This window comes from Symphalangus syndactylus, chromosome 5 (assembly GCF_028878055.3).
Source record: "Symphalangus syndactylus isolate Jambi chromosome 5, NHGRI_mSymSyn1-v2.1_pri, whole genome shotgun sequence".
In the NCBI taxonomy this organism is placed as follows: Eukaryota; Metazoa; Chordata; class Mammalia; order Primates; family Hylobatidae; genus Symphalangus; species Symphalangus syndactylus.
Genome location: NC_072427.2, coordinates 141,257,417 through 141,283,085, shown reverse-complemented (window position 1 = coordinate 141,283,085; position 25,669 = coordinate 141,257,417). Strand labels below are relative to the sequence as shown.

The following is a 25,669-nucleotide window of genomic DNA, read 5'->3' as shown; positions in this document are numbered from 1 at the left end:
ATTGTCATATACATTAAGTCTACATGCATTGAAAATCCCAACAGTGCTATTTTTTGGTTATAATTTTTGCTTCTTTCTGTGGTCTGCCACCCGCTATTTGATTCCCGGGGGTCCCCTTTCCTGGTGTTCCGGCTAGAAAACAATTTCAGCTCTTCCCATTGCAACTGGTTCTCACCTTGGGGCAAAGCAGTGAGAGAAAGAAGCCTGCAAGGTCACTACCACCATCCCTGCACCACAGTTGCTTCTGCCCAGGGCAGAGTGGGAAGAGTGAAAAGGGGTCCACCCCATAAGGACAGCCTTTTCACTGCCAGGTGGCAGGGGCAGGGGCAAAGGACTGGCTGACCTCTGCTGTACTTGTGAGGTGTGTGTGGGGGTGGGGTGGGGAGTAGGGACGGAGGGTGGGTGGCACTGCTGTTACTTGTTAACGCTCGAAGTCAAAAGTGTTTGGGGCTGCCTCTGCTCATGACTAGTTAGGGGCAGACAGAGGGTGGGGTGGTGGGGGCTACCATTTTGTTGCTGGCAACTAGATCAAAAGGGATCTGCCTGGCAGAGGCCCCTGCTCCTGATTTGCTATGTAGAGTGGGTTTATTTTGGAGCTTTCCCTGTTTGGGCTTGTTCACAGTTCTAATTCCAGGCTGCCCTAGAGCCCAAGGTGGGATATGTGGGAAGCAGGAGAAGACAAACGACAACAACAACAACAACAACAACAACAGACACAAAAAACAACAACAACAACAGCAACAACAGACACAGAAAAACACACCCTCAAACAAAAAGTCAGAGCTTCATTGCTTTATTGTCCTTTAAATGCTGTACTCCCTACTTCCTTGGCCTTCTGTCATCCACCTTTCAGAATTATCTGATAGTGATTTTATATATTCAGTCCAGTATTTTTAGTTGTAATCAGTAGGAAAGATCAGATGGAGTGTGCTTAGTCTACCTTATATGGAACCAGAGCCCCTCTATATAATTTGTAATGCTTTATCCAGTATTTTTCACTACATTGAATAGTTAAGGGTAGTATCCTTGAGTGTAGTGTAATTCAATATATCAATCTATCCATATATTCGGGATCCAGCACACAGTATTTGATATGTTGTATAAATTTGGCGATACAACCCTATTCTACCCTGTTTTAATTATTTTTGTTATTATTTTTATTGAAGCACAGTACCATTTTTGTTTTAATGTTTGTATAGCTTTTCTGCCCTTGGCAGGAGGAGTTATCTTCATATTTAGACTATACTTTCAGTTTCTTTATGGTTGCCAAATCGACTTTTAGTTTTCATTTGGATTACTGCTTTGCTTTGCCGTGCTGGAAATTCTTTGTTGGAGAAATGTCTTCAGAGTCAGAAAAGGATAAAGAGAGACTGATTCAAGCTGCCAAAATATTCTTCTTTCATGTACAAGATCTTGCTTCTGTCACAAACACACTGAATTGGTTAACCGCAGTATGAATACTCAAATCCTTTTGATGGCTGTGAAAAACAACAGTAACATTAAGGATTTTTTTGAGCAAATGCTCAAAATTTTTAAGGAGATGCAATCTGTAGTGGATGCAAGACATGACAAAATTCAAAAGGAGTCTTTATGTTCCAAGGTTGCAATGGCCATGTGCTCTGTGTTTCAGAAGAGTACCAATGTAGAGGAGTTGCATGAGTCAGCTAAAGAAGTATTCAAAAGTGCCCATACACCAGTCATCATCTCTGTGCTAAACAGCAGTAACATCCTTGGGAGTCTGGAATCTTCTCTTTCACACTTGATGAAATTCCCCATCATGAATCTTCAATTAAGTGACTTCTATACAGAAGACACCAAAGAGCAATCAGATGTCACCACATCTGAGAGAACCAGGAGTCCAGGTTCTTCCAAAACCACTATGATAGACACCTTGAAGAAACTGCAGGATGTACTAAAAACTGAGGATTCCAAAAATCCCACAGAGTCAGCAGCAGATTTGTTGGAACAAATTGTCAAGGCTATTGGACCAATCTTAGAGATCCTCCAAAAAGCCACAAAGACTATGGAAATGAATATTTCTGCGTTTAAGAAAGCCAGTGACAAGTAGGGATGCAATAGAAATGTTCATTTCTGTCAGAAAACTACTTAAAATCTTACGGTTTTTCATAGTGGTTTCTAAGATCTTTTGATGCCAAACATGTGCTATGTTAGAACGTAAGTACACAAAAGTAATCTGGTAAAACACTTACCTGTAGTTTTGCTTTATTAAAATAAAAAGAAATAATTAAGAAAGCCTGTTTGAAATGTCAGTCACTAAGAAGAATATATTGTTGAAAAAAACAAAGTGGTATTACATTTGAGGATATTTCTAAATATTCTAAATATTGTGTTTCATCTTAAATCATAATTAAAACAACCCTAAAGTAGTTCCCACTCTTAACTATTCTATTTCCAGTGAGAAATCCAGGTAAACTGTAAATATTATCATTAGATAGACAGTCTAGGCCTGGGAAACAAAATAAACTCAATTTTTGTCACTCATATACCAATTTCTATATACTTCAGTACCTTGATGATCAGAAGCCATCACTAAATATTTTAGATATGATTCATAAGTGAGAACAGTGAATGAGCAATAATAGACTTTTCTTGCTTATGTGAGTAAGACCAGAGCAGATAGTTCATTCTCACTTGTCTCCTGAGGTCTTATGATTAGAAAATACTAGAGGTGGAAAAATGGAAGTACTCTAGCCTTTCACAAAGAAAAGATTTTCACAAGTAAAACACTTGCAAAAGTAGGATATCTGAGATGTGCTTGTATTTAAAGAAATGAGATAGGGCAGTCTCTTTGTCTACCATAAGTCTTTGGTTCTCATGCATTGTAAATGAGTGCGTACTCCTAAGATTGGCCTTGAAGTCAGCTATTTCACATGATACCGGATAGAACTCTGTTGACAATAGGAAAAGCAATAATAACTCCAAGCCAAAGCCATCATTGTAATTACTATTGTCATTTAAAATAAGGAATCCCTTCTCCATCCTCAGATAATTTCAAAATGTTTGGTAGGGAGGGTCAAGTGGATTTTGACCATTACCAGAGCTTGGAGGTCCCGGAAAAAACGATGAGTTTCAATACATTAACTCTCATTTTCTCTCCACAGCAAAGCTGAAACCTTGCTTATTTGTAATAGGTTTCTATTAAGAACTCTATTATTTTGAAGAGGATGTTAAATTGATTCATTTGCTACCATACACATATATATATACACATACACACACACACACACACACAGGGTGAGAGAGAGGAGAAGGGAGACAGGACTTTCACTTTGCTACTTTTTCTGGACCTATATGTGTCTAGGGTTTCAATCTTCTTTTAGTCTTAGGATTATGTTTCAGAATGTTGGATGCAACAGCTAGGGGGATTCATATGGAAATGAATGAGACAAGGACCAAGAAAAGTCTTGGTGCAGTCACTGTGAAGTGACTGGAAGAATGGCTGGTGGCAGTTCACAGGAAGTCCTTGCCAGATGCCAATGGGAATGACAACAAGGGTGTTAGAGATGGGAAGTGCCCACTTCAATAAAGATGAGTGGTCTTCCAATGCTGGTGGCTGTTGTTAGGCTGGTGATCACTGACAGTGTTTCACATTTTCCCACCACTGGGTACCACCAGTCTGACCACTCTAATGACATCATGTCTGCTGCTGCCTCCTGGCTTCTGGAAATACTGAGGAAAAGCTGTAATTTTTTCTCAAACCTATTACTCACATTTAATGTTTCTCTTAAATACTTTGGTTTTGGGTTCCTCTCATTTTCTCTAATATCCTTCAGTTTTTGAAGAACGAAGTGGGGTGTGTTTCTATACTATGCCTGGTCTCATTCCTCCTGTAGGCTGTGGGCATGGGATGGCCTAGCTGTTTGAATGGATCATCAGTAGGGAGGAAAAAGTGAACTGCCACACAACACAACACATGATCATTTACTATGAAACAATAAAATACAATTATACTTGTAATTTTTTTTCTTATTAGTTGCCAGTGTTTGCTGCATCTTGGTATTTCTGAAAGCACCTAATTCAATAAATGCTTGTTGAATTTTACCAAATCAAGAGCTAGTTCATTCAGTGTAAATCAATTTGATGCATATTATTAGACAACTCAGTACAAGAATCCTGATTCTTCTAGCAAAACAAACTCTACTGAAATTTTCTTTCATTGGATTTTTTTTTTAAAGTACGAGTAAATAGAGAACTTCAGGATAATCTAATAGGCGTATTAAAGAGAACACTTTGTTATAAAAATGAAGTATTACATGGGTTGAGTGTTTTTATTTTTTTAATTTTTCCTGTTTCAATCAGCTTCCTCAGGTTAAACAGTATATTTCTGTACACATTAAAAGGAGACATGCATGTATTTCTTTAATAAAATTACTATAAGACATAAGTACTCCTTACAGCACAGTCTCTGTTAACAGTTGCATGAATTTACACATATTTGAGCATCCGCCTTATATTTGGAAGATATTCCAGCCTAACAAATTTATCCTAGCAGAAATTACAGTGAAATTTCTAAAACTAGTCTCTCAGAGTTTCATAAACATGTAACTTAATCAGTTTAAATCAATACTCCACAGATTCCTTGATCAACAGCTTTGGACTATAGGGAGAGACTGAGGGGATGTGAACTATGTACATTTATCCTTAACCAAACTCATGAATCTACATAATTTTAAGAGAATAGTTTCTGTCTACAGAGATTTGATCTGTAAAACAGCAGCAGGAGTTAGAACTAAGTTATCTTTTTTAGAAACTTGGCTATTCCCTTAAGGATCATAATTGTGTAAGTCACAGTGTTCTCAAATGTTGGTGTATAGCAGAATCATCTAGAGGACTTATTAAAACAGACTGTTCAATTTCTGTAGTCTGTAGTCTGGGATCAGGCCCTAAAATTCACATTTCTAACGAGCTCTTAAAGGATGCTATTGCTGCTTGTGCCTGGAGAGTCAACGCTTTAGGAGAATTGTCTTACTCAGAAAATTATGACTTCTCATGGAAATCAAATGGTTTTGGCTGACTTTTTAGCTTCACCGAGTGGCTTCCAATTTCCTCTCCAGCCCACATTACTCCTCACTCTCTGCCAGACCTATCTGCTCCCTGACCTTATGCTGTACATACATCGATCATTCCGTATCCGCTTCTATTTTCTACTTTCCTCTAAATAAAACCTCATCTCTGATAGAAAGCTTTATCTAACCATAGGCCAGAGGAATCACATTTTTCTCTCAGCTCCAAGCATTTAATATTTGGCCTTGTTTTGGGCACTATGCACTTGGCATTTACTCTTTCTTGTTTTTTTCTCCTTCTGCTCACCCCTTCTCCCAGCCTAGAGCCCTAAGGGCTGGTTCAAATGCACCCTCTTACTTAAAGCCTTCCGGGTGTCTCTTCTTGCCTCAGTTGGAATAAATCTTTCTTTTGAATTGTTATGAACAGAAAACTTGATTTTTGCCTTTTTTTTTTTTTTTTTGGCATTTCACTTGTGGCTTGCTTATGTTCTTAATTTCTCCTAAGAGATTGTAAACTCATGAGAGATCTGGCCTAGTGTTCTCAACTTTTAATCTCCAAAGTGCTTTGTACACAGTATGGCTCAATACATGCATTTATATGGCACAGGAAAAATGTACTTAAGATGTTGGGTGGCTTTTCCCAACATAGCATGTCATTACTGACTCATCGATGCTCACTGGAAAAGCTTGCTCCCAGAGCCATGCCCGCAGGACTCTCTACTAGGTAGCCACCAAACTGCCAAAGACCCTATCCTATGCAAGTCACATAAATTGTCTGTTTGTAGAAATTCTTTCTTTCTTTTTTTCTTTTTTTGAGATTGAGTCTCGCTCTGTTGCCCAGGCTGGAGTGCAGTGGTGTGAACTTGGCTCACTGCACTACCTCCGCCTCCTGGGTTCAGGCAATTTTCCTGCCTCAGCCTCCCAAGTAGCTGGGATTACAGGCACGTGCCACCATGCCTGGCTAATTTTTGTATTTTTAGTAGAGACAGAGTTTCACCATGCTGGCCAGGCTGGTCTTGAGCTCCTGAGCTCGTGATCCATCCTCCTCGGCCTCCCAAAGTGCTGGGATTACAGGGGCGAGCCACCATGCCTGACAGAAATTCTTTCCTTTATTGACTGTAGAGGCTACTGCAACTAGGTGACAGAGGTGATTTGGCCCTGTTAGTTTCAAATCCCAATTTAAAGAATGATAGTACAGAGATGCCTGAACTCCCTGCCAGGTAATTTTATATAGCCTATTCCCCATTCCGTTTCTTTGATCATGACACGGGCCATTCAGGAAGTCCTATGGAGAGTAAACAGATGGACCGATTTTCAGTTTTGCTTCTTCTTATCCAAATCTCAAAAGGGATAAGGAACATGGACTTTCAAAATCCAAAATTATAGAGCTAGCCCTCATCTTTACTCCATTTAGCCTGATACCAGGGTCTTTAGTGATCGTGATCAGGTTAAATAATCCCTTATGTCGCTACCTAAATTACTACCTGAGGGAAGCGTTAGAGAACATTTCCAGCTATGCAATTCAACAATTTATACTTCTTTGCATCTCCTAGTTTACATGTAATGAGACCTCACTATATCGCTGGTATTTGTTTGTAATCAGTGTGTTTTTTCTCTCATACTCTCTGTTAACCTTCACACATACCCTCATGTTTTCCTAATATTTAAATTTGCTATGAAGACTTAAATTTGCCATCAAATTCTCTATAAATTAACATGAGTTTAAATTTTAACTTTTGTAATGTCTTAGGAACATGCATGAACACCCATTACTGCTGGTGAATGAGATTTCACTAACATCTTTCATTAACTTTCCCTTTTATTTCTCAAGTTTCCATGTGTCTTCTCATCTGAGACCATACCAGCTTGATCTTGAATGCTCATAAAAATCTCTGAAGAAAATTCACACCTTGGTTAATCTCTGGGGTTCAAAGCTTTTCTGTTTGGTGAAGAATTTGTCCTTTGCTTTCTAATTTGATTTTCTTTGATTTGTTCCTATTTAGAAAAACTAAACTAAAAAAATAAGGAAGAGTCCTTGTATTCATTGGAACTTCAACTGCTTGATGCTTGACATAGAAAATCTAATTCAAATTATGCAAGCAAAAACATAAATTATTGATTTATATAATGAAAAATCTTGTAGTATTCAGCTTTAGGCAAAGTTGGATCCAGAGGCTTACACATTCTCATCAGGTCTCAGTTTCTTTTCATTTATCAGCTCTTCCTTTGTTGTGTTAGGTCCTTTCTCAAGGAGGTAGGGTCTCCTCTCCTGGTGGCAGGATCTTTGCTGGCAGCTATAAGCTCCTACCCTGCTTTCATGAATATCCATTCAGAAAAGAAGCTCTCATTCTATTTCCAATTGCAATTCTAAAAACGTACCCTGAGTGTATCTCACAGGCTCTGATTGGATCATTTTCTATTCCAGCATGAATGTTTGTGTCCATGAAGAAGAAATATACTGATTGGCTAAGGCGTGAGTTACAGGCCAGTCACAGTCAGTGGGCTGAGCCATCTCTGCATCAGTTGCTAGCTGGGCAAAGTGATTTCCCCAAGAGTACTTAGGGTGCCCAGATTGAAATAAGGCAAAGGGGTACAGGGAAAGGCATAAGAGAATTAGCAAAGAGGAGACCATGCACTGGTTTCAGCAGAAGTATGATGGGATCATCCTTCCTGGAAAATAAATGTCCATTTCTAGCCAAAAGGCCAATAAAAAAGATTTTATTTAAATTTTTTTTTAAATAAAAGGAGCCACAAGATTCCTTTATACTCTGCTTTTGGAAAAGATGATGACACTGGTCAAAAAGGAGAGAGATGCAATGGCTATAGGATCAGGGATGCATTTCTTGCTGGAAGCTGTAAAAAACAAAACAAAAGTTAGAGATATTTTAGGTAGCAGAGTTTTTTTTAAATTACCTCATCTATCCATTGATCCACTTACTTAACTTGGAAAATTCCTAATAAAAACATTTGAAGTTAGCTACTTAAAACACATTCTTTTAGATTTTTCGAACATAACTTGCTTATTTTGCAGATGATGAAACAGACACCAAGAGGTTAAAAGACGTACTCCCAGGTAACCCAGCCAGCTGGTGGTAGAGATCTGATTTTCCATCTTTATCATCGCCAGCAGCATAATTACTGTTAGCATTATCCCCATCTTAATTATCATCATCTTCATCACCATTATGAAAGTTAACACAGACTGAATGCTGATTTTGTGCTAGGATCTATTTCGAGCCCTTGCTATATATTAACTTACTTAAGCCTCACAACAGACCTATGAGATTTTTATTCTCATTATCCTTGGCTTTTACTTGATGAGATTGTGACACAGAGATGAGAAAAAACTTGCCGGTGTCACACATCTCGTAAGTAGCGTAGGCACCATTCACACTTGTCCAGTTTATCTCAATTCTGCATTCTTAACCACTAACCTGTTTGTCTGTGTATTACATGTCCATCCATAGAATTTTTCATTACAAGGTGAGCAAGAAATATTCACACAATCCTTTTTTTTTTTTTTTTTTGAGACAGAGTCTCGCTGTCGCCCAGGCTGGAGTGCAGTGGCGCGATCTCGGCTCACTGCAGGCTCCGCCCCCCGGGGTTCACACCATTCTCCTGCCTCAGCCTCCCGAGTAGCTGGGACTACAGGTGCCCGCCATCTCACCCGGCTAATTTTTTGTATTTTTAGTAGAGACGGGGTTTCACTGTGTTAGCCAGGATGGTCTCGATCTCCTGACCTCGTGATCCGCCCGCCTCGGCCTCCCAAAGTTCTGGGATTAGAGGCGTGAGCCACCGCGCCCGGCCTCACACAATCCTATCTGGAGTGTGTGTGTGTGTGTGTACGTACTAACTACACGTATACACCTTTCACAGGAAATGGGGGACAGGTTAGCAGCCAGTTAGGTGTGGAAGCAAAACTGGAAAATAAAAAAAAATTGTCAGATATAACTAATAATTGGCCGTATAATGGAATGGGGACTGAAATGAGATGAGAGATGGAAACCCTGTAAGAAATAGTCTAAATAAAGACTGGAATCTCTTTTCAGCCAGTCTTCACTGATTGTTTAAGGTAGAAAAGATGTTTCTGGGAGGAAGAGATTCAACTCTGATTGCCTCAATATTCGCTCATATTGTTTGATAGGATAACCAGATGAGGGAGAAATACATTTCTACTATTTTCACACAATATATAAATTTTCTAGTTTTTTGGAATTTCTATATAGGAATGTGTGTGTGTGTGTGTGTGTGTGTGTATACACAAGTAGAAATTCCAAGACAGAAAAGACAGAAATTATTCTGGGTGTGTGTGTGTGTGTATGTGTGTGTATATGTATATGTATACGTATATATACAGTAATTTCTGTCTTTTTTTTTGAGATGGAGGTCTCACTCTGTCACCAAGCTGGAATAGATACAGTAATTTTCAAGACCTCAATTTTCACCAATAAGAGTTGGCAAGGAAAATTAAGAGCATACATCTTTCTAAACTTTTGTCAAAGTTTGTGTCAAAATCAAATTATATGAATCCCTACAGAGACTTAGGAAGCATTAATACCACTTTAGCAGGTCAATCATTAGAATGGTTCTCAAACGATTTTTGTTGTTTTTTTTTTTTTCCTCTTCACTGAGGCTAAAGATCACAAGGATTTCCAGTCCCACCCTTTCCCAGTATTTAGAGAGCTTAAGGGTCTCTGTTAGGCCACACAGTAAGTGACAGAGCCAGTATTTAACCTAGAGAGTCTGATTCAAGAGATTATGTGTTGAGCTTCCTGGAATGTAAATGTCAATTCTCAGTCCTCACTGTATTTGACCTATCAACCATATTTATGTTAGTGAATCACTCCATCCTCCTTGATACTTACTCTTCATTTTGCTCTTAGGACACCAACTCTATCAGTTTTCTCCTCCCTCACTGGCCTTTCCTTCTCCATTTTTTTTTTTTTTTTTTTTTTGAGATGGGTCTTGCTCTGTCACCCAGGCTAGAGTATAGCAGTGTGATCTCTGCTCACTGCACCATCGGCCTCCCTGGCTCAAGTGATTCTTCCACCTCAGCCTCCCAAGTAACTGGGACTACAGGTGCGCACCACCATGCCTGGCTATTTTTGTTTTTTTTTTGTATTTTTGGTAGAGACGGGGTTTTACCACATTGCCCAGGCTGGTCTCGAACTCCTGAGCTCAAGCAATCCACATACCTTGGCCTCCCGGAGTGCTGGGCTTATAGGTGTGAGCCATCACACCTGGCCTCTCCATCTTTGTACTTGACCTTTTAAAATGAGAGTGTCCTGAGGTTTGGTCCTTGGACATTTTCTCTCCTTTATTTATACACCTATATGGGGAGCTCATCCAGTCTCATGGCTTTAAATACCACCCATAACCCACTGACCTCAAATTTATCTTTCTATCCTGGGTCACTCCTCAGAATTACACACTCATGCATCCAACTCTCCACTCAACATCTCTGCTTGCGTTACTATTGCACAGCTCAGATATAACATGTCAAGTACTAAACTCCTCCTCTTAAATCTACTCCATCCCTAGGCTTCTCCATCTCAGTGAGTGCCACCTCCATCCTTTCATTACTCTAGCCAAACCTTGGAGTCATCCTTCACTCTTCTTTTTCCCTCACTCTTCACTTCCAGGGTGTCAGGACCTCCTTTTGGCTCTGAATCTGGTCAAACCCTACTGCCTCCACTCTACCACCTTCATCTCTCATCTGAATGATTGAAATTGCCCCCTACTTGGTTTCTCTGCTTACCTCATTACAGTTTATCCTCTACTGGGCTGCTAGGTCAGTTTCGACACAATCTTCTATGTTCTCTGCCCAAAACCTCTCAGTGGTATCCTATCTAAGAGGAAAAGCCAAAGTCCCTACAACTGCCTTCAAGGTCCTATGTAACCAAATCTACATCATCATCTGTCTTCACTTTCTATTATTTTTCTCTCATTCCCATACACTGGCATCCTTGCTGTTGCTTCTTACTTGGGGCATTTGCACTTGCTGTGCTCTCTTCCTGGAATGCTCTTTCCTCAGATATTCATGGGACTGGCTCTCTCATCTCCTTTCAACCTTGGCTCAAATGTCACCCTCTCAGTGAAGTTTTCCCTGATCACCCAGTTTAATATTGCCACTCCCTCCCATGGTGTTCCCTATCTCCTTACACTGCTTTATTTTTCACCTTAGTACCTAACACCTACTAGCTACAACATAATTCACTTATTTATTTTGTTTATTTCTGCCTCACATCAATAGAATGTAAATCCCCAAGGGCAGGGATTTTCACCTATTTCCTTCCTTGCACCTAGGATAGTGCCTAGCACATAGAAGTCCTCAATAAATACTGATTTGTTGAATGAATGAATGATAGCTGCTATTATGATGATGCCCAAATAAGAGACAAACATATAGACACTACTGTCTTGTAATCATACTCATCCTTCAAAAAATTCACAAGCCCTCTTTATAATAATTAGGATGTTAAAAATAGCTTCCTTTTAATTTTATTATCTCAGGTTAAAGTAACTAACTCTCTTGATACTTTTTCTCTACCTCTCTTATGGCCATTATAATTTCTACCTTGCGTAATTATTATTATTGTTACATGGACCATATATTTAGGAAAATAAATAAAAAACAGCTGTCCAATAAATTAATTACAAGCTAAAAAAATTTTATTTGAGGACATCTCACATTATTTTTACTTTTGTAGTTGTCTTTAGTTTTCTATTCGACTATCTCTTCAAAGTTTTAAATTTTCTCTTTACCTTTTTACAGTATTTTTAAAATTGGAGAATGTGATCCATTGATGGGTTGTGACATCAGCTTAGGAGGTCATAGCCATCATTGTTTAATAATGTAGTAAAGTAGGTTAGAATAGAAAACACTAGCATTACACTGCCTGTGAAAAGGATAACTGTTGTATTTTATGAATATGTGTGTATTTGCATATTTGCGTGTGTGTAAACTGACTTATAATGTAAACAGTCATAGTCAAGAAGCTTAAAACTAATGGTAATTTCTCAGTTGTATTTGCTGAAGAATGAATGAATCCCCTGAAACCAGTCTATGGAGAATATTGTCCTGGAATTCTTATTAGAAAACATGGGGAAAGATCCTATTTTTGTCATTTGTAAACTGTGAATAATTTTACACAAATCACTTAAGCTCTCTGAATCTCAGCATTCACATCAGTACAGCGGAGTCAATAACCTGACTTACAGGGTGGTTGTAAAAACTAAACAGATAATGGGTGTCCAAGCATTTTGTAAACTAAACTGCTAAACAAATATCATTTTGTCAGTGTTTTATAACCTGATTTTGGTCATTTCTGCCTTAGGGTGTAAAGTCTGGAAGAAATACATAATGATTATAACTTTTATTTCATGAAGTCTGAATCTGAATTTTATCAGACTGTTCAGAAGTAAATAGTCTCTTAAACAGAAAAAGGTAAAACTGACGTGCACTATATCAAGTTAATCTAGTGTTTGAGGCAAATGCTATCTATAGCCTCTTTCTGTCAAAATGCAAGGAGCAAGAGTGTTAATATTTTAGAATATTACCTAGCAAAAACTTAGCACCCGAAAATGAAAAGCATTATTCCTTCTGCCTCTTCCTTTGTTTCTCTTCTTACTATCAATTTCGCTGAAGCACATGTTTGTGCCATTAAACCATTATCCCACTTCCATGTGCAAAGTACTTTCCCAGCGTTTCTCAGTTGTGTTTGAGAGGAGGCAGAGACACCAATGCTATCACAACATTCCCACAAGGTGAGTATCACTTCCATTTTATAAATGAAGAAACAGGCTCAGAGGTTAAGTCATTTGCACAAGGCCACCTAGCTACTAACATATGCCCAAATCTTTCTGGCTCCAAAGTTTATTCACTTTCCATCATGCCATGTGGTCTCCCAGATTTATTCAATGACTAATTCTTTCATCCATTTATCTGAGACAGACACTCTACTTCGAGGTCATTGTGATGCCACAAATAGGGTAAACTAATTTTGGATAATTGAAGCCCAGAGTAAAAGAAAACAGGCAAAACAGAAAGCTAATAAAATAAATAATAATAATGGTAATAGTATCTTAAAAGTTTTGAGTACTTACATTTGTCAGATACTGTTCTAAGAGATTTTACATGCATTCATTCATTTTCTCCCCACCAGAATCATACGGGTTTTTAAAAAGTGAAGTTTACATGTAAAACCAGGCTGACTACAAACAATTGCCTATATTTCTCTAGAAACATGTTCAGAATTTGGATTATGTGAAACATTTTAACAAATCCCTGTTCTTTGTGAATCCAATGATACAGAACAGAGCATGTATTTGTGTGTCTACAGATTTTTGGCATAGGTTATTTTGCTGAAAGAAGCAAGATTTAAGGGCAAATAACTAACATTCTGTTAACATATTTTGAGTCTTCCAGTGGACATGAAAACACCTGTTTCTATGGCAACCAGTATAGGTCATGTGAGGGGTGATAGAATAATTAGAGGGGAAAGCTGTTAGCTTAGAATGACAATTTTTCCTTTTGCAAATTTACTTCCTTAAATAGTATAATTCTATTAATATGATCTCTTGTCTCTCTAAAAGCAACAGATTCCTGGAAACTCTTTAAACTTGAGTTACGCGCTAACAGGACCGATTTGAGCATAAATTGAAGGACTGGGGAAGCTGTGCTCTTTAATATACTGTCTCTTCTTTGGGAGAATTACAGTATGCTGGCTGGGTAATTTTAAAGGTCTTCAAGTGGTCTTTCCAGTATCACGTCTGTCAGATTGAGAGGGAAGAGGAGAGAAAACATAATTTACTTGGCTTATAGGGACTTCTGGGGACACAGAATAGCTTGTGGCTCCTGCGTATGAAACAAAACAAAGCTGAAAGAATGAGAAACAGTGTCCAGAGAATATTTCAGTTTCGTAAGGAGTTACATATCAGTGTTCCAGAACACCATCTGTGAATTCCCTAGACTGGGGCTAGTGGAGCAGTGAAGTGGGAAATAGCAGCTATCTAGAAAGTCGGGTCTGGGGAGAGTCGGCTGATCTTACTTCCTCCCTGTTAAGGACCCCAGATAAGAAAGACACACTACCTCCTTCCTCTTATTGTTCATGTATGGATCAGTCCAATACTGCTCCAGAATGTTGGGGTAAGTACTACTTATAAGTTAAATCACTTTAAGGACCTTTCTGATGTTTCTTAGCTTACTGATTGAGAGAAAAACAAAGAAACAAAGAAACAAACAACACTGTAGCGAATAACTGAAAACATTCTGAAGGCAATCAAACTTTTTTTTTTTTTTTGCGGAGTCTCGCTCTGTTGCTCAGGCTGGAGTGCAGTGGCGCGATCTTGGCTCACTGCAACCTCTGCCTCCTGGGTTCAAGTGATTCTACTGCCTCAGCCTCCTAAGTAGCTGGGATTACAGCCACATGCCACCATGCCTGGCTAATTTTTGTATTTTTAGTGGAGACGGGTTTCACCATGTTGGTCAGGCTGGTCTCGATCTCCTGACCTTGTGATCCACCTGCCTTGACCTCCCAAAGTGCTGAGATTATAGGCGTGAGCCACTTTACCTGGCTGGCAATCAAACATTTTTTTAAATCAGAAGAGATAGATATTGTGTCCTATCCAAGACTGTATTCAGTAGTGCCCCCTTATCCTTAGTGGATACATTCCAAGACATTCAGTGGATTCCTGAAACTACAGGTAGTAGTGAGCCCTATGTCATTTTTGTATATATATATGTGTCATTGGTAAACTGTCATTTTACAAAGATATACATATATATACCACCAATGATAAAGTTTGAAGTGTGGCAGCAAAACTAGCATGAATTTCTTTTTCCTTCTTCACAATTCCACAGGTAGAAGATCATTTTTACCATAGATCTTAGCAACCTCAGCATACAGTTTTTTCTTTCTTTCTGTTAAGTTGAGAACTTTAAACTTTTCATTCAAAGGAGGCACTTTCTCTTGGGCATATCTGAATCGGCAAGATCACTATTCTTGCACTTTGGGGCCATTATGAAATAAAATGAGGGTCACTTGAAAACAAACACTGCAATACCAAGACAGCAGATCTGATAACTGAGAAGGCCACTAAGTGACTCACAGTGTAGACTGTGGATCCCCCAAACAAAGGGATGATTCACATCCTGAGAGGGAAGGCATAAGATTTCATCACACTACTCAGAATGGCATACAATTTAAGACTCAGGAATTATTTTTCTGTCGGAATTGTCCATTTAATATATTCTGTGGGTAACTGAACCCAGAGAAAGCAAAACCATAGGTAAGGGGGCACTACTGCAATTTTTTGCCCTCAACTAAATGACTGTGATGCCAACTAGCCAATGGCAGATGAGGTTTAGGTAGGTCAGGTGGAACCAGAGGATGGACCAGCCTTCTCTGCAACCCTTAGTCAGAGTCTGGGGTCAAAGGAAGAAAGGCATCCCTGCAATGTGAGCTTATTCCTCTCCCTCTTTTACCTTCCCGGATAGTTTCATAGCTGTGGAGGGTGAGAAGATGCTCCAATTCCAGCTCTTGGCTGATTATATGATGCCTCTGACCTATCTCTTCCCTCTTCACTTCAATTTATAAAGAAAATATTAAGCTGAGAACTTTAAACTTTTCATTCAAAGGAGGCACTTTCTTTTTTTTTTTTTTTTTGTTTTTGTTTTTTTTTTGTTTTTTTTTTTAAATGAGAGAGGGATTTTATATGGATCAGTGATAATAACTCAATCCTCTATTTGACAAAGAAGAGGGAGAAGGAAGAGGAAGAAAAAGAAAGTGGGATAAAGGATCAGAAAGGGAGGAAAATAGAAAAAATTAGAGTATGACTCCAGGGTAGACCTGTTTTGTTGTCATTGAGTTGGTTGGTTGGTTTGTCTGTTGTATTCTTCATGTTTCGCCAAGTTGGCCAGACTGGTCTCGAACTCCTAGCCCGAAGTGATCAACCCGCCTCGCCCCCCAGAGTGCCGGGACCACAGGCGTGAGCCACCACGTCCAGCCCCCACATTGCTTCTGGCCTCCGTGGTAGACCTCCCAGACGGAGCGGCCAGGCAGAGGAGCTCCTCACTTCTACCCAGACATGGGGCGGCCGGGCAGAGGGGCTCCTCACTTCCCAGACGGGGCGGCCAGGTAGAGACGCTCCTCACTTCTTCCCAGACGATAGGTGGCCGGGCAGAGGCGCTCCACACTTCCCAGACGATGGGTGGTCGGGCAGAGGCGCTCCCCACTTCCCAGACGATGGGTGGCCGGGCAGAGGCGCTCCTCACTTCCCAGACGATGGGCGGCCGGGCAGAGGCGCTCCTCACTTCTTCCCGGACGGGGCGGCCGGGCAGAGGCGCTCCTCACTTCTTCCCGGACGGGGCGCCCGGGCAGAGGCGCTCCTCATTTCTTCCCGGACGGGGCGGCCGGGCAGAGGCGCTCCTCACTTCCCAGACGGGGCGGCCGGGCAGAGGCGCTCCTCACTTCTTCCCGGACGGGGCGGCCGGGCAGAGGCGCTCCTCACTTCTTCCCGGACGGGGCGGCCGGGCAGAGGCGCTCCTCACTTCTTCCCGGACGGGGTGGCCTGGCAGAGGCGCTGCTCACTTCCCAGACGGGGCGGCCGGGCAGAGGCGCTCCTCACTTCCCAGACGGGGCGGCCGGGCAGAGGCGCTCCTCACTTCCCAGACGGGGCGGCCGGGCAGAGGCGCTCCTCACTTCCCAGACGGTGGGTGGCCGGGCAGAGGCGCTCCTCACTTCTTCCCGGATGGGGCGGCCGGGCAGAGGCGCTCCTCACTTCTTCCCGGATGGGGCGCCCGGGCAGAGGCGCTCCTCATTTCTTCCCGGACGGGGCGGCCGGGCAGAGGCGCTCCTCACTTCCCAGACGGGGCGGCCGGGCAGAGGCGCTCCTCACTTCTTCCCGGACGGGGCGGCCGGGCAGAGGCGCTCCTCACTTCTTCCCGGACGGGGCGGCCGGGCAGAGGTGCTCCTCACTTCTTCCCGGGCGGGGCGGCCGGGCAGAGGCGCTCCTCACTTCTTCCCGGACGGGGCGGCCGGGCAGAGGCGCTCCTCACTTCCTCCCGGACGGGGCGGCCGGGCAGAGGCGCTCCTCACCTCCCAGACGATGGGAGGCCAGGCAGAGGTGCTCCTCACTTCCCAGACGATGGGTGGCCGGGCAGAGGCGCTCCTCACTTCCCAGACGGGGCGGCCGGGCAGAGGCGCTCCTCCCTTCCCAGACAGGGTGGCCGGGCAGAGGCGCTCCTCACTTCCCAGACGATGGGTGGCCGGGCAGAGGCGCTCCTCACTTCCCAGACGATGGGTGGCCGGGCAGAGGCGCTCCTCACTTCCCAGACGGGGCGGCCGGGCAGAGGCGCTCCTCACTTCCCAGACGGGGCGGCCGGGCAGAGGCGCTCCTCACTTCTTCCCGGATGGGGCGGCCGGGCAGAGGCGCTCCTCACTTCTTCCCGGATGGGGCGCCCGGGCAGAGGCGCTCCTCATTTCTTCCCGGACGGGGCGGCCGGGCAGAGGCGCTCCTCACTTCCCAGACGGTGGGTGGCCGGGCAGAGGCGCTCCTCACTTCCCAGACGGTGGGTGGCCGGGCAGAGGCGCTCCTCACTTCCCAGACGGGGCGGCCGGGCAGAGGCGCTCCTCACTTCCCAGATGGGGCGGCCGGGCAGAGGCGCTCCTCACTTCCCAGACGGTGGGTGGCCGGGCAGAGGCGCTCCCCACCTTCCAGATGGGGCGGCGGCCGGGCAGGGGCTGCAATCCCAGCACCCTGGCAGGCCAAGGCAGGCGGCCGGGGGGTAGAGGCTGCCGCGAGGCCAGACCACGCCACCGCCCTCCAGCCCGGGCAACACCGAGCACTGGGTGAGCGAGACTCCGTCTGTAGTCCCAGTACCTCGGGAGGCTGAGGCGGGCAGAGCACTCGGCGTCAGGGGCTGGCGACCAGCGTGGCCAAGATGGCGAACGCGTGCCTGCATCCAAAGGAGAAAAGGCAGGCAGCGGTGGCGGGCGCCCGCAGTCCCAGGCAGTCCGCGGCGGGGGCAGCAGCAAGCCGAGTAGATTGTAGCCTGGGCCAGAGAGGGGAAAGAAAAAGAAAGAAAGAAAGAAAGAAAGAAAGGAAGGAAAGGAGGCACTTTCTCTTGGGCATATCTGAATCGCCAAGATCACTATTCTTGCACTTTGGGGCCATTATGAAATAAAATGAGGGTCACTTGAAAACAAACACTGCAATACCGAGACAGCCGATCTGATAACCGAGAAGGCTACTAAGTGACTCACAGTGTAGACTGTGGATCCCCCAAACAAAGGGATGATTCACATCATGACCAGTGGCATTTTTCTTCTGCCATTTACAAGCTTTTCTGCATGGCCACACAATCTTCTAATTGATATATTTCTGGGAAAAATTTAGTTACGGTAACTCACATTGCAAGTGACCATGTTGATCATTTACCTTGTGACATCAGCTTACTTTTGACTAGGGGTTGAAGCTTCTAGAATATCTTCCCTTCTTCAAATATTGGAACTGTTTGTAATTAATTGCGTTATGTGGTCATGTAGTCTAAGGCTCAGATTGCTTAGAGGTATATTCACCATCATTCATTCACTCATTCAACAAAATAGGCTGGACACTTCTATGTGCCAGAGGACTGAAGTTAGTAATAGCTAACACTAATTTACCATTATTATATGCTATAGAATATATAAATAATTTTATTTATTTATTTTTCTTTTAAGATGGAGTCTCACTCTATCACCCAGGCTGGAGTGCAGTGGCATGATCTCAGCTCACTGAAACCTCCGCCTCCTGGGTTCAAGCTATTCCCCTACCTCAGCCTCCCTAGTAGCTGGGACTGCAGGTGTGCACCACGATACCCAGCTACTTTTTGTATCTTTTTGTAGAGATGAGATTTTACCATGTTGGCCAGGCTGGTCTCAAACTCCTGGCCTCAATTGATCCACGCACCTCGGCCTCCCCAAATGCTGGGGTTATGGGTGTGAACCACTGCACTTGGCCAATAATTTTACATTTTATTTCATTTTCACAAAAGTCTTCTGAGGTTCTGTTATGATGATTATTAGGTAGATGAAAAAAGAATTTAAGCAACTTGACCAAGAACACATAGCTATTAAGTGGTACAGTGGGATACAAATTCAAACAGAGTGGGTCTGGGCTCAAACTGCCTGCCTGCCTAGTTCTCAAATACTATGTGGTCAAGTTCCTGCCCCCAGGGAGCTTACAGAGCGATACAAGATTATTGATTGCTTTAAGTGTGATTGGTGATTCCAAATATCAAACTTTCAGAATTTAGTGATCTATGTGGCTACCCCAGCTAAACCTTAACTCAAAACTAAGTTGAAGTTGCATTTGGGTAGTTTTGCCACAGGAAAGCAAAGATCATTAATTTGGGTGGGGGTGTCCTGAAATATTTTTCTTTGAGGTTTATGGAATGGCAGAATGTGAGTAATGGTTTATATTATATACTCCTTTCCCTCAGTTTCCCACTCAATGCTTGATATAAATCTTCTGTAATTTTTCATTGAATAAATTTTACTGTGCTTACTGTCCTAGTGAAGAATTATATGTTCCAAATTCATGATGAGAATGAAGTAATCATATCCTAGTCAGGTGTAGTTCCAAAGAATCCTGGAACCTGGCTATGAATGTTTTCATTTATTATCAAAATCTCACTGTTTTCTTCATATTCTACTATAGTTTTTCATCCTCTACAAACACTAATCTCCTGTGTCTTTGGGGCAGATACTCATTTCACTCATTTTGCTGCCATGTTTCCAAGGAGACATGTGAGGAGATGAAAGTATTGATAGGTCTCCTCTCCCTGGTCTGTATTTATAGCTAGGACAGAGTGAGCAGATTCTAGACCTCAGTGTGGATGCCAGTTTGAACACTTTTGCAACACTACCACCCTGATATGTTGAGAAATGCTGAGAGCCTGAATTATAAATCATAGCAATAATGATAGAAGACAAATTTGGGGATATATTGAAGGTAGACCCTGCAACTGGGTTCCAGCTAACTGTAAGTGTGAATAAATTTATATATGAATAAAGACAGTCTTTTTTTTTTTTTTTGAATCAAACATGGCACAGGATTTGCTACACAACTACCCCTCCATGAAATGGCTAGGTGGCAACATAAAATTCAATCAGCCATGTTTTTCTTAAAAGAAGTTTAACTTTTTTTTGTATTTTAATATCTCTAAATTTTCCTGCTTCAGTTCATTTTTCACAATATCATCAGAGCCCTTTCTAAGATGTTGACCAAACTGATTTCTACCCCTTAAAAACTTCTAATGACTTCTTATTACCTAGAGCATAAAATTAAAAGGTCCTTAGCATGAAATACAAGACCTTTCATAATGAGGCCCCATCAGAATTCTCCCACCTGGATAAATCCCCTCCTCCCTTCCTACTCCTATTCTTTTCCCATATACTACACATCCTACACACCAGCCACCCAGAATTTCAGAGTCCCTGAAGACGCCAGGCTGTTTGAAATCCTTGTGATTAACATATGCTGTGTCTTAGTCTGTTTTCTGTTGCAGTAACACAGTATCACAGACTGGGTAATCTGTAAAGAAAATAAATTTATTTCTCACAGTTCTGGAGGATGTGAAGTCCAAGAGCATGGCTCCAGCATCTGGTGAGGGCCTTTGTGCTATACCATAACATGGTGGAAGAGAAGTGGGTACACAAGACAGAGAGAGGCTCCAGTGATCAGACTCTCTTTACAATAACACACTCTCACAATAACTAACCTGCTCACATGACAACAACATTAATCCATTTATCCAATCATCTCTTATTAGGAAAGATCCAATCATCTCTTATTAGAGCCCATTCCATAACACTGTTGCATTGGAGATTAAGCTTCCAACACAGGAACTTATTGGAAGACACATTCAAACCACAGCAAACTATTCTCTGCTTAAAATGACTTTTCTTTCATTGAAAACCCCCATTCTCACGACAAGTTCCATATGGCTATTATGAAGCCTTCCTCACTTTTCCTGGAGAGAATGAGTAGCTCCCTGCACTGAGCAGCCACAGCTGTTTGCTTAAATATTTGGTATATCACTTAATGCTTTTGAGTGTATACATTTGTTCATATTTCCATTTCTCATTAGACTAAAAATCCTCCTAGGTTATAATTTTGCTTTATTCATTCTGTATTTCCAGGGCCCCCATCACAATAGAAGATGGTTAATGAACAGAAAATTAATGAATAAATGTCTTGCCTCTTGCTTTACTTTTAGAACTCCTTATCCATGTAATGACAATGACAAAAACAATGAGTTTGAGGGAGAAGGTAAAAGTGCTATCTTGATGCTCCACCTTCCAGTCAAGCTTTACTCTGTCTGTCTGCAATTTTTTACATAATAATTTCATTGCAGAACTTATTGTCCTAGAGGTAACAGAGTAGGAAGAAAAGAGAAGAAGCCAATAAACAAAGTGGATTTTCTCTAATCTGTCAGTTCCCTCATTACCGAAGTCTAGTTTTCATGTTTTTGGTCTTTCCCCCGAAACCCACTGAGGAAAAATAACTTTTATAAAAGAGCAGTGGTCTGTGATCCTGAGTGGCCTCAATTTAGATAAAGAATACCTTTTAGCAGCTGACAGTTATATGTGCTCAGGTTCCCAGTTGACCTCAACTGCAACCAGTTTCCTCTTGGGTGGTAGCTCATATTTATAACTTTAAACAGCTCATAGGGAGGGATCAAGACTTCCTTCTTGAAGGAGAAGTATTGTACAGGTGCACCCAGGCAGGTGAATATGGTAAATAGTGTGTGGTTCCCAAACTCCTGTGCCTCTTCTTTTAGGAGGGATGTGGAGAGGAATTGGCCAAATCGAATGGTGGCCCCTGTGTAGGCGTTGAAGTGGACATCCTTCGTCCTATAATGCACCTCATAGCACAAAGTGCCATTCTTCATGATGCTGTCTTTCCTCAGCAGCTGGATTGCTGAGGTGAGGTAGTAGTGTAAATACTTGAAGTGGAATGAACGTTCATACTGCTGTGGAGTCCTGGCAACATAGGCCATGGCTCTAGTAAAGTTAGAACGAACATTGCTGTTCAATGTATAAAACAAAATAGCCACAGCATGTGTGGTAGTCATGTTCTGGGGTAGAACTTTTCCTTGGTTAAGCCAGGTTAAGTGGGCTTTTTGCCACATCCTAAAGTGATTCTTCTGGGCTTCTGTGTCTTTTGTGAAATAATCCCCTTGAGTTAGTTTCTCCATAACCTGTTTGCTACAGCCTTGGTACTGATCATCAAAAGAACCTGGTGCGAAGTCAAAGTCGATTTTAATTGCAACCTATAAAAAAAGAAAAATCTTGAGTTTAATTTTTCAAATCAGATGGTGAATGTGGTTGCAGATTTGCTGTACTCTATAAGGCTAAGTCTTCTCCCGGAAACCAATATTTGCTGAAGTAAGTTTCACTGAAAATCATTACACTGTTCCAATCCTTCCTGCATCAATGACCTGTGCTAGAGATTGAATTTGGTTTGATAAATAAATTACTGAAAGCTTGAAAAACTCATCTCCCCAGAGAGGAAGTAACTCTTTTAATAGCACTAAAATCACGGCATGTTTGCATAGTAAGTACTTTGAAGAAAAAATTCGTAATCTTGTAGTTTAATTACTTTCTGTTTCCTCTGCTTTCCCCCCTCTTTCTGTTCTCTCACTGGTGTTTTCAAAAATATCACTTTTATGAATGCCCAAAACCAAATTAAATCCTTGAACTTTATCCTTAAGCTGTGAATAGTACTGGGGGGCGCTCGTAAGTAACAACCTTCTTGTCTACCAGGTTCTGAAAACGTTGATAATAAAAATAGCAAAATATGAAAGCCAAAATATCTGTTTTCTTACTGAATAAGGGCATGCTACAGCAGTCACATCGTTAGGTCTGATAGCAAGTGGCTTGTTAAGAGCAAATTCAGAATGGGACCGATTCGTTTGCAGGCAGTACTGAACTGGGGCCTGCCCAGGTAAGATTATTGTCGTGGGGAAACAGAGAACTGATGCCCTTTGCCATCAGGCTAACTCCCAGGAGGACAAAGATCAGAGCCAAACTCAGCACACCCAGTTGTTTTTTCCCACGTTACCAGTCAAGTACATTTGTCCCCCTCGGGGACAGCAGAGTGAGTCAAGGGTTAGACAGTGGTCAGGAATGTGCCTAGGAAAGTTCCTCCCCTTCTGGAAAAGGACATTCCTTTCTAATGGGTAGCCAACAGAATGTTATTTATTCACGTCTAGTGCATGCTAAACTGAAATGACAGATTTGAATAGAAGTCCACAAAATATCATCAGACTATCATTTAGAGCCATAGGTAAATTATATAAATTCTAAAACATTTCTTTCTTGGCAAAGAAATGATGTTTTCCTAATAAACAGTACTCATTAAGGCATATGTTAAAGGATCGCATTCCATCCAGTCAATGTTAAGGATGTTGGAACTGGAACTTAAAGAACATCTCATTTGGTACTTTTACTATGTTATTTATGATGAGACATCAGCTAGTTGTTTGTAAACTAGAACACATTTTTAAGACTGATTAAATTATTTTAACTAATAACTCTTCACAGCAGGTATTAAAATAGGTCTACGGTATCTATTTAAGCCAAACTGAGCCAAACCAAACCAAATCAATAATATAATGTTCTGCCAACTGTCATGATGAACTCTGAAACTTTGTTAATATGTTACTAGATCTCAAATGTGCACTCTGTCATCTCTTAACATTAGGTTGTTTTTTATTACACAGATCTTTATTAGAATACTTAAAACTTAAGTCAATCTGTATGATAGAGTTTAAAGCCAAATAGACTTGGTTTATTTTGCATTGTTTGTACTATGGAAGCAATATTTTACTTAATTTTTACAGTGGATCAAGAAAATAACTTTATGCCACTAGCATCCTTAGTGTCAAGTGTACAAACAATGAAGGATTCTACAATTTTTAATAATCGTTTTCAACACTCTTTACTAACATGATTTGTTAAAATGTCTGAATGAAACTAGATTCTGAATGCCTAAGTTTTGGACCACTGAAAGGCTGTGGCCGTGTGAATGCTCTGTTGGAGCACTGATCTTAAAGAGATCACCTCCTCAATTGTCCCCCTACCTCAGAACCCTCTGCGGGTCTCTGCAGGCCAGAAAGGAGCAGCAGGAATGGCAGCAGGCCTCCAAGGAGCCAGATTCTCATCGTTGCAGGAGGTGCAGTAGTTGGGAGAAGAATATTCTTGCATCTGTTGATCAATGGACCCCATTTGCTTGTGTCACAAGTACTTCTCCTTTGTCCTTGCAGCTTCATCCTGAGATGAATTCTCAGAGCTCTCCTTTGAGGTTTTCTTTCAGTCTCAGCAGGAACCCTTTTTTCCCCTGTCTATGCTGAGCAACTTCTGTTGCCCACCGACAACCAATAGCTTGTCTGAGGGAAGAAATCTACTCCAACTTCTTTGCAAAACTGAAAGCTCTGTGAAATAGCCAGATGCGCACACCAAATAAGGGTTTCTAAAGAGAACCCAAGTTACTTTTCAATTAAAAAAATAAAATCTCTGATCTAGTCTGTATTCAGGGGAATGCTGAAGTCCTGTTAAGTGTCAGACTCAGCAGTTCAGCCTTCCCTTTCCCAGCCAAACAGGAAATAGCATGCTCTGTCCAGCGTTTGGGGCCAAGTAACATTATCTGGAGCCCCAGACTTCCATCAAAACTGATAAGATTGGCATGCGCAGGGCCGCTGGGAACGCGCCACCCTCGGTGTCTATAGGCTCAACTGGCCCTGCTGATAGGCCCTGCCCAGAACGGGCTGTCATAGAGCAAAGTGTGTTTTAGAGTTATTGTCAAAAAGAAGGCTTTTTGTACTGCTTTTCCCTGGCACCTTTGAAACTCTCCAATCCAGAAATTGTACCTCCGGGTTCAAAGCTCTTCCCCCATTTTCACTTCTGAAGATATCAAGCCCTCTGTCCACACAATTCCAGTCTCCAGTGAATCCTAATGACGACTGTCAGGAGACTGCTTATGTAGAGCTGACATGAGTTAAAATAGGGTCCACTGTGCAAACTTAATCCAGCACAGTTCTATTAAGCACTCTCTTTTAGGTAGGTACTACCCTTTCTAGTCTGAACATCCTTCCTCTCCTCCCAACCCTTGATATAATTATATATTCTTGCAAATATTTTGTATTTATACTTCTGGATTCATTATTTAAGAAACTAAAAGTTAGCAATCCTTGATAATGTTTTTCTTGCAAATATGTACTTCTGGATTCAATTTTTAACTTTTAAGGTAAACTAAATGCTGTTCTTAAGTATTCTAGAATTTTTTGGCACCCTAAATCTTTTTTAATCTAAATTTTCTGATGATGACAGCAGTTCTGTCTCATTAAAAAATATTCAGAACATTTAGAAAGCATAAAGGAGAAAAAAATTACACATAACCCATCACTTGGAGACAGCCACTAATTAGGTCTGGATTTTGATTTATACACCCTTAGACATACACACACACATGTTTCTAGAACTGAAATAATATAGTATGCAGTTTTGCATACTGTTTATTCACCTTAATATTTTAATGTAAGCATGTCCCTATATAATTTAATACCTATTGAAACTTTTTTTAACAAAGGTTCACTA

The 25,669-nt window shown here is 41.5% G+C and overlaps 2 protein-coding genes across 2 annotated transcripts; one reads left to right on the top strand and one right to left on the bottom strand.

Annotated features, from left to right (window-relative positions):
- Positions 1–522: 522 nt before the first annotated feature.
- On the top strand, positions 523–2,253 carry C5H12orf60 (chromosome 5 C12orf60 homolog). The gene is given in 2 exon segments (XM_055280558.2): positions 523–1,428; positions 1,431–2,253. Coding segments are annotated over 2 exon segments (807 nt in total). The 5' UTR covers positions 523–1,259; the 3' UTR covers positions 2,069–2,253.
- A 2,031-nt stretch (positions 2,254–4,284) lies between these two features.
- Positions 4,285–24,943, bottom strand: ART4 (ADP-ribosyltransferase 4 (inactive) (Dombrock blood group)). Its single transcript, XM_055280555.2, has 3 exons — positions 24,157–24,943; positions 21,636–22,344; positions 4,285–7,877 (listed from the first exon to the last, which is right to left on the bottom strand). Exons 1-3 carry the CDS (start codon positions 24,343–24,345, stop codon positions 7,786–7,788), a joined length of 990 nt encoding a protein of 329 aa, XP_055136530.1. The 5' UTR covers positions 24,346–24,943; the 3' UTR covers positions 4,285–7,785.
- Positions 24,944–25,669: the final 726 nt, after the last annotated feature.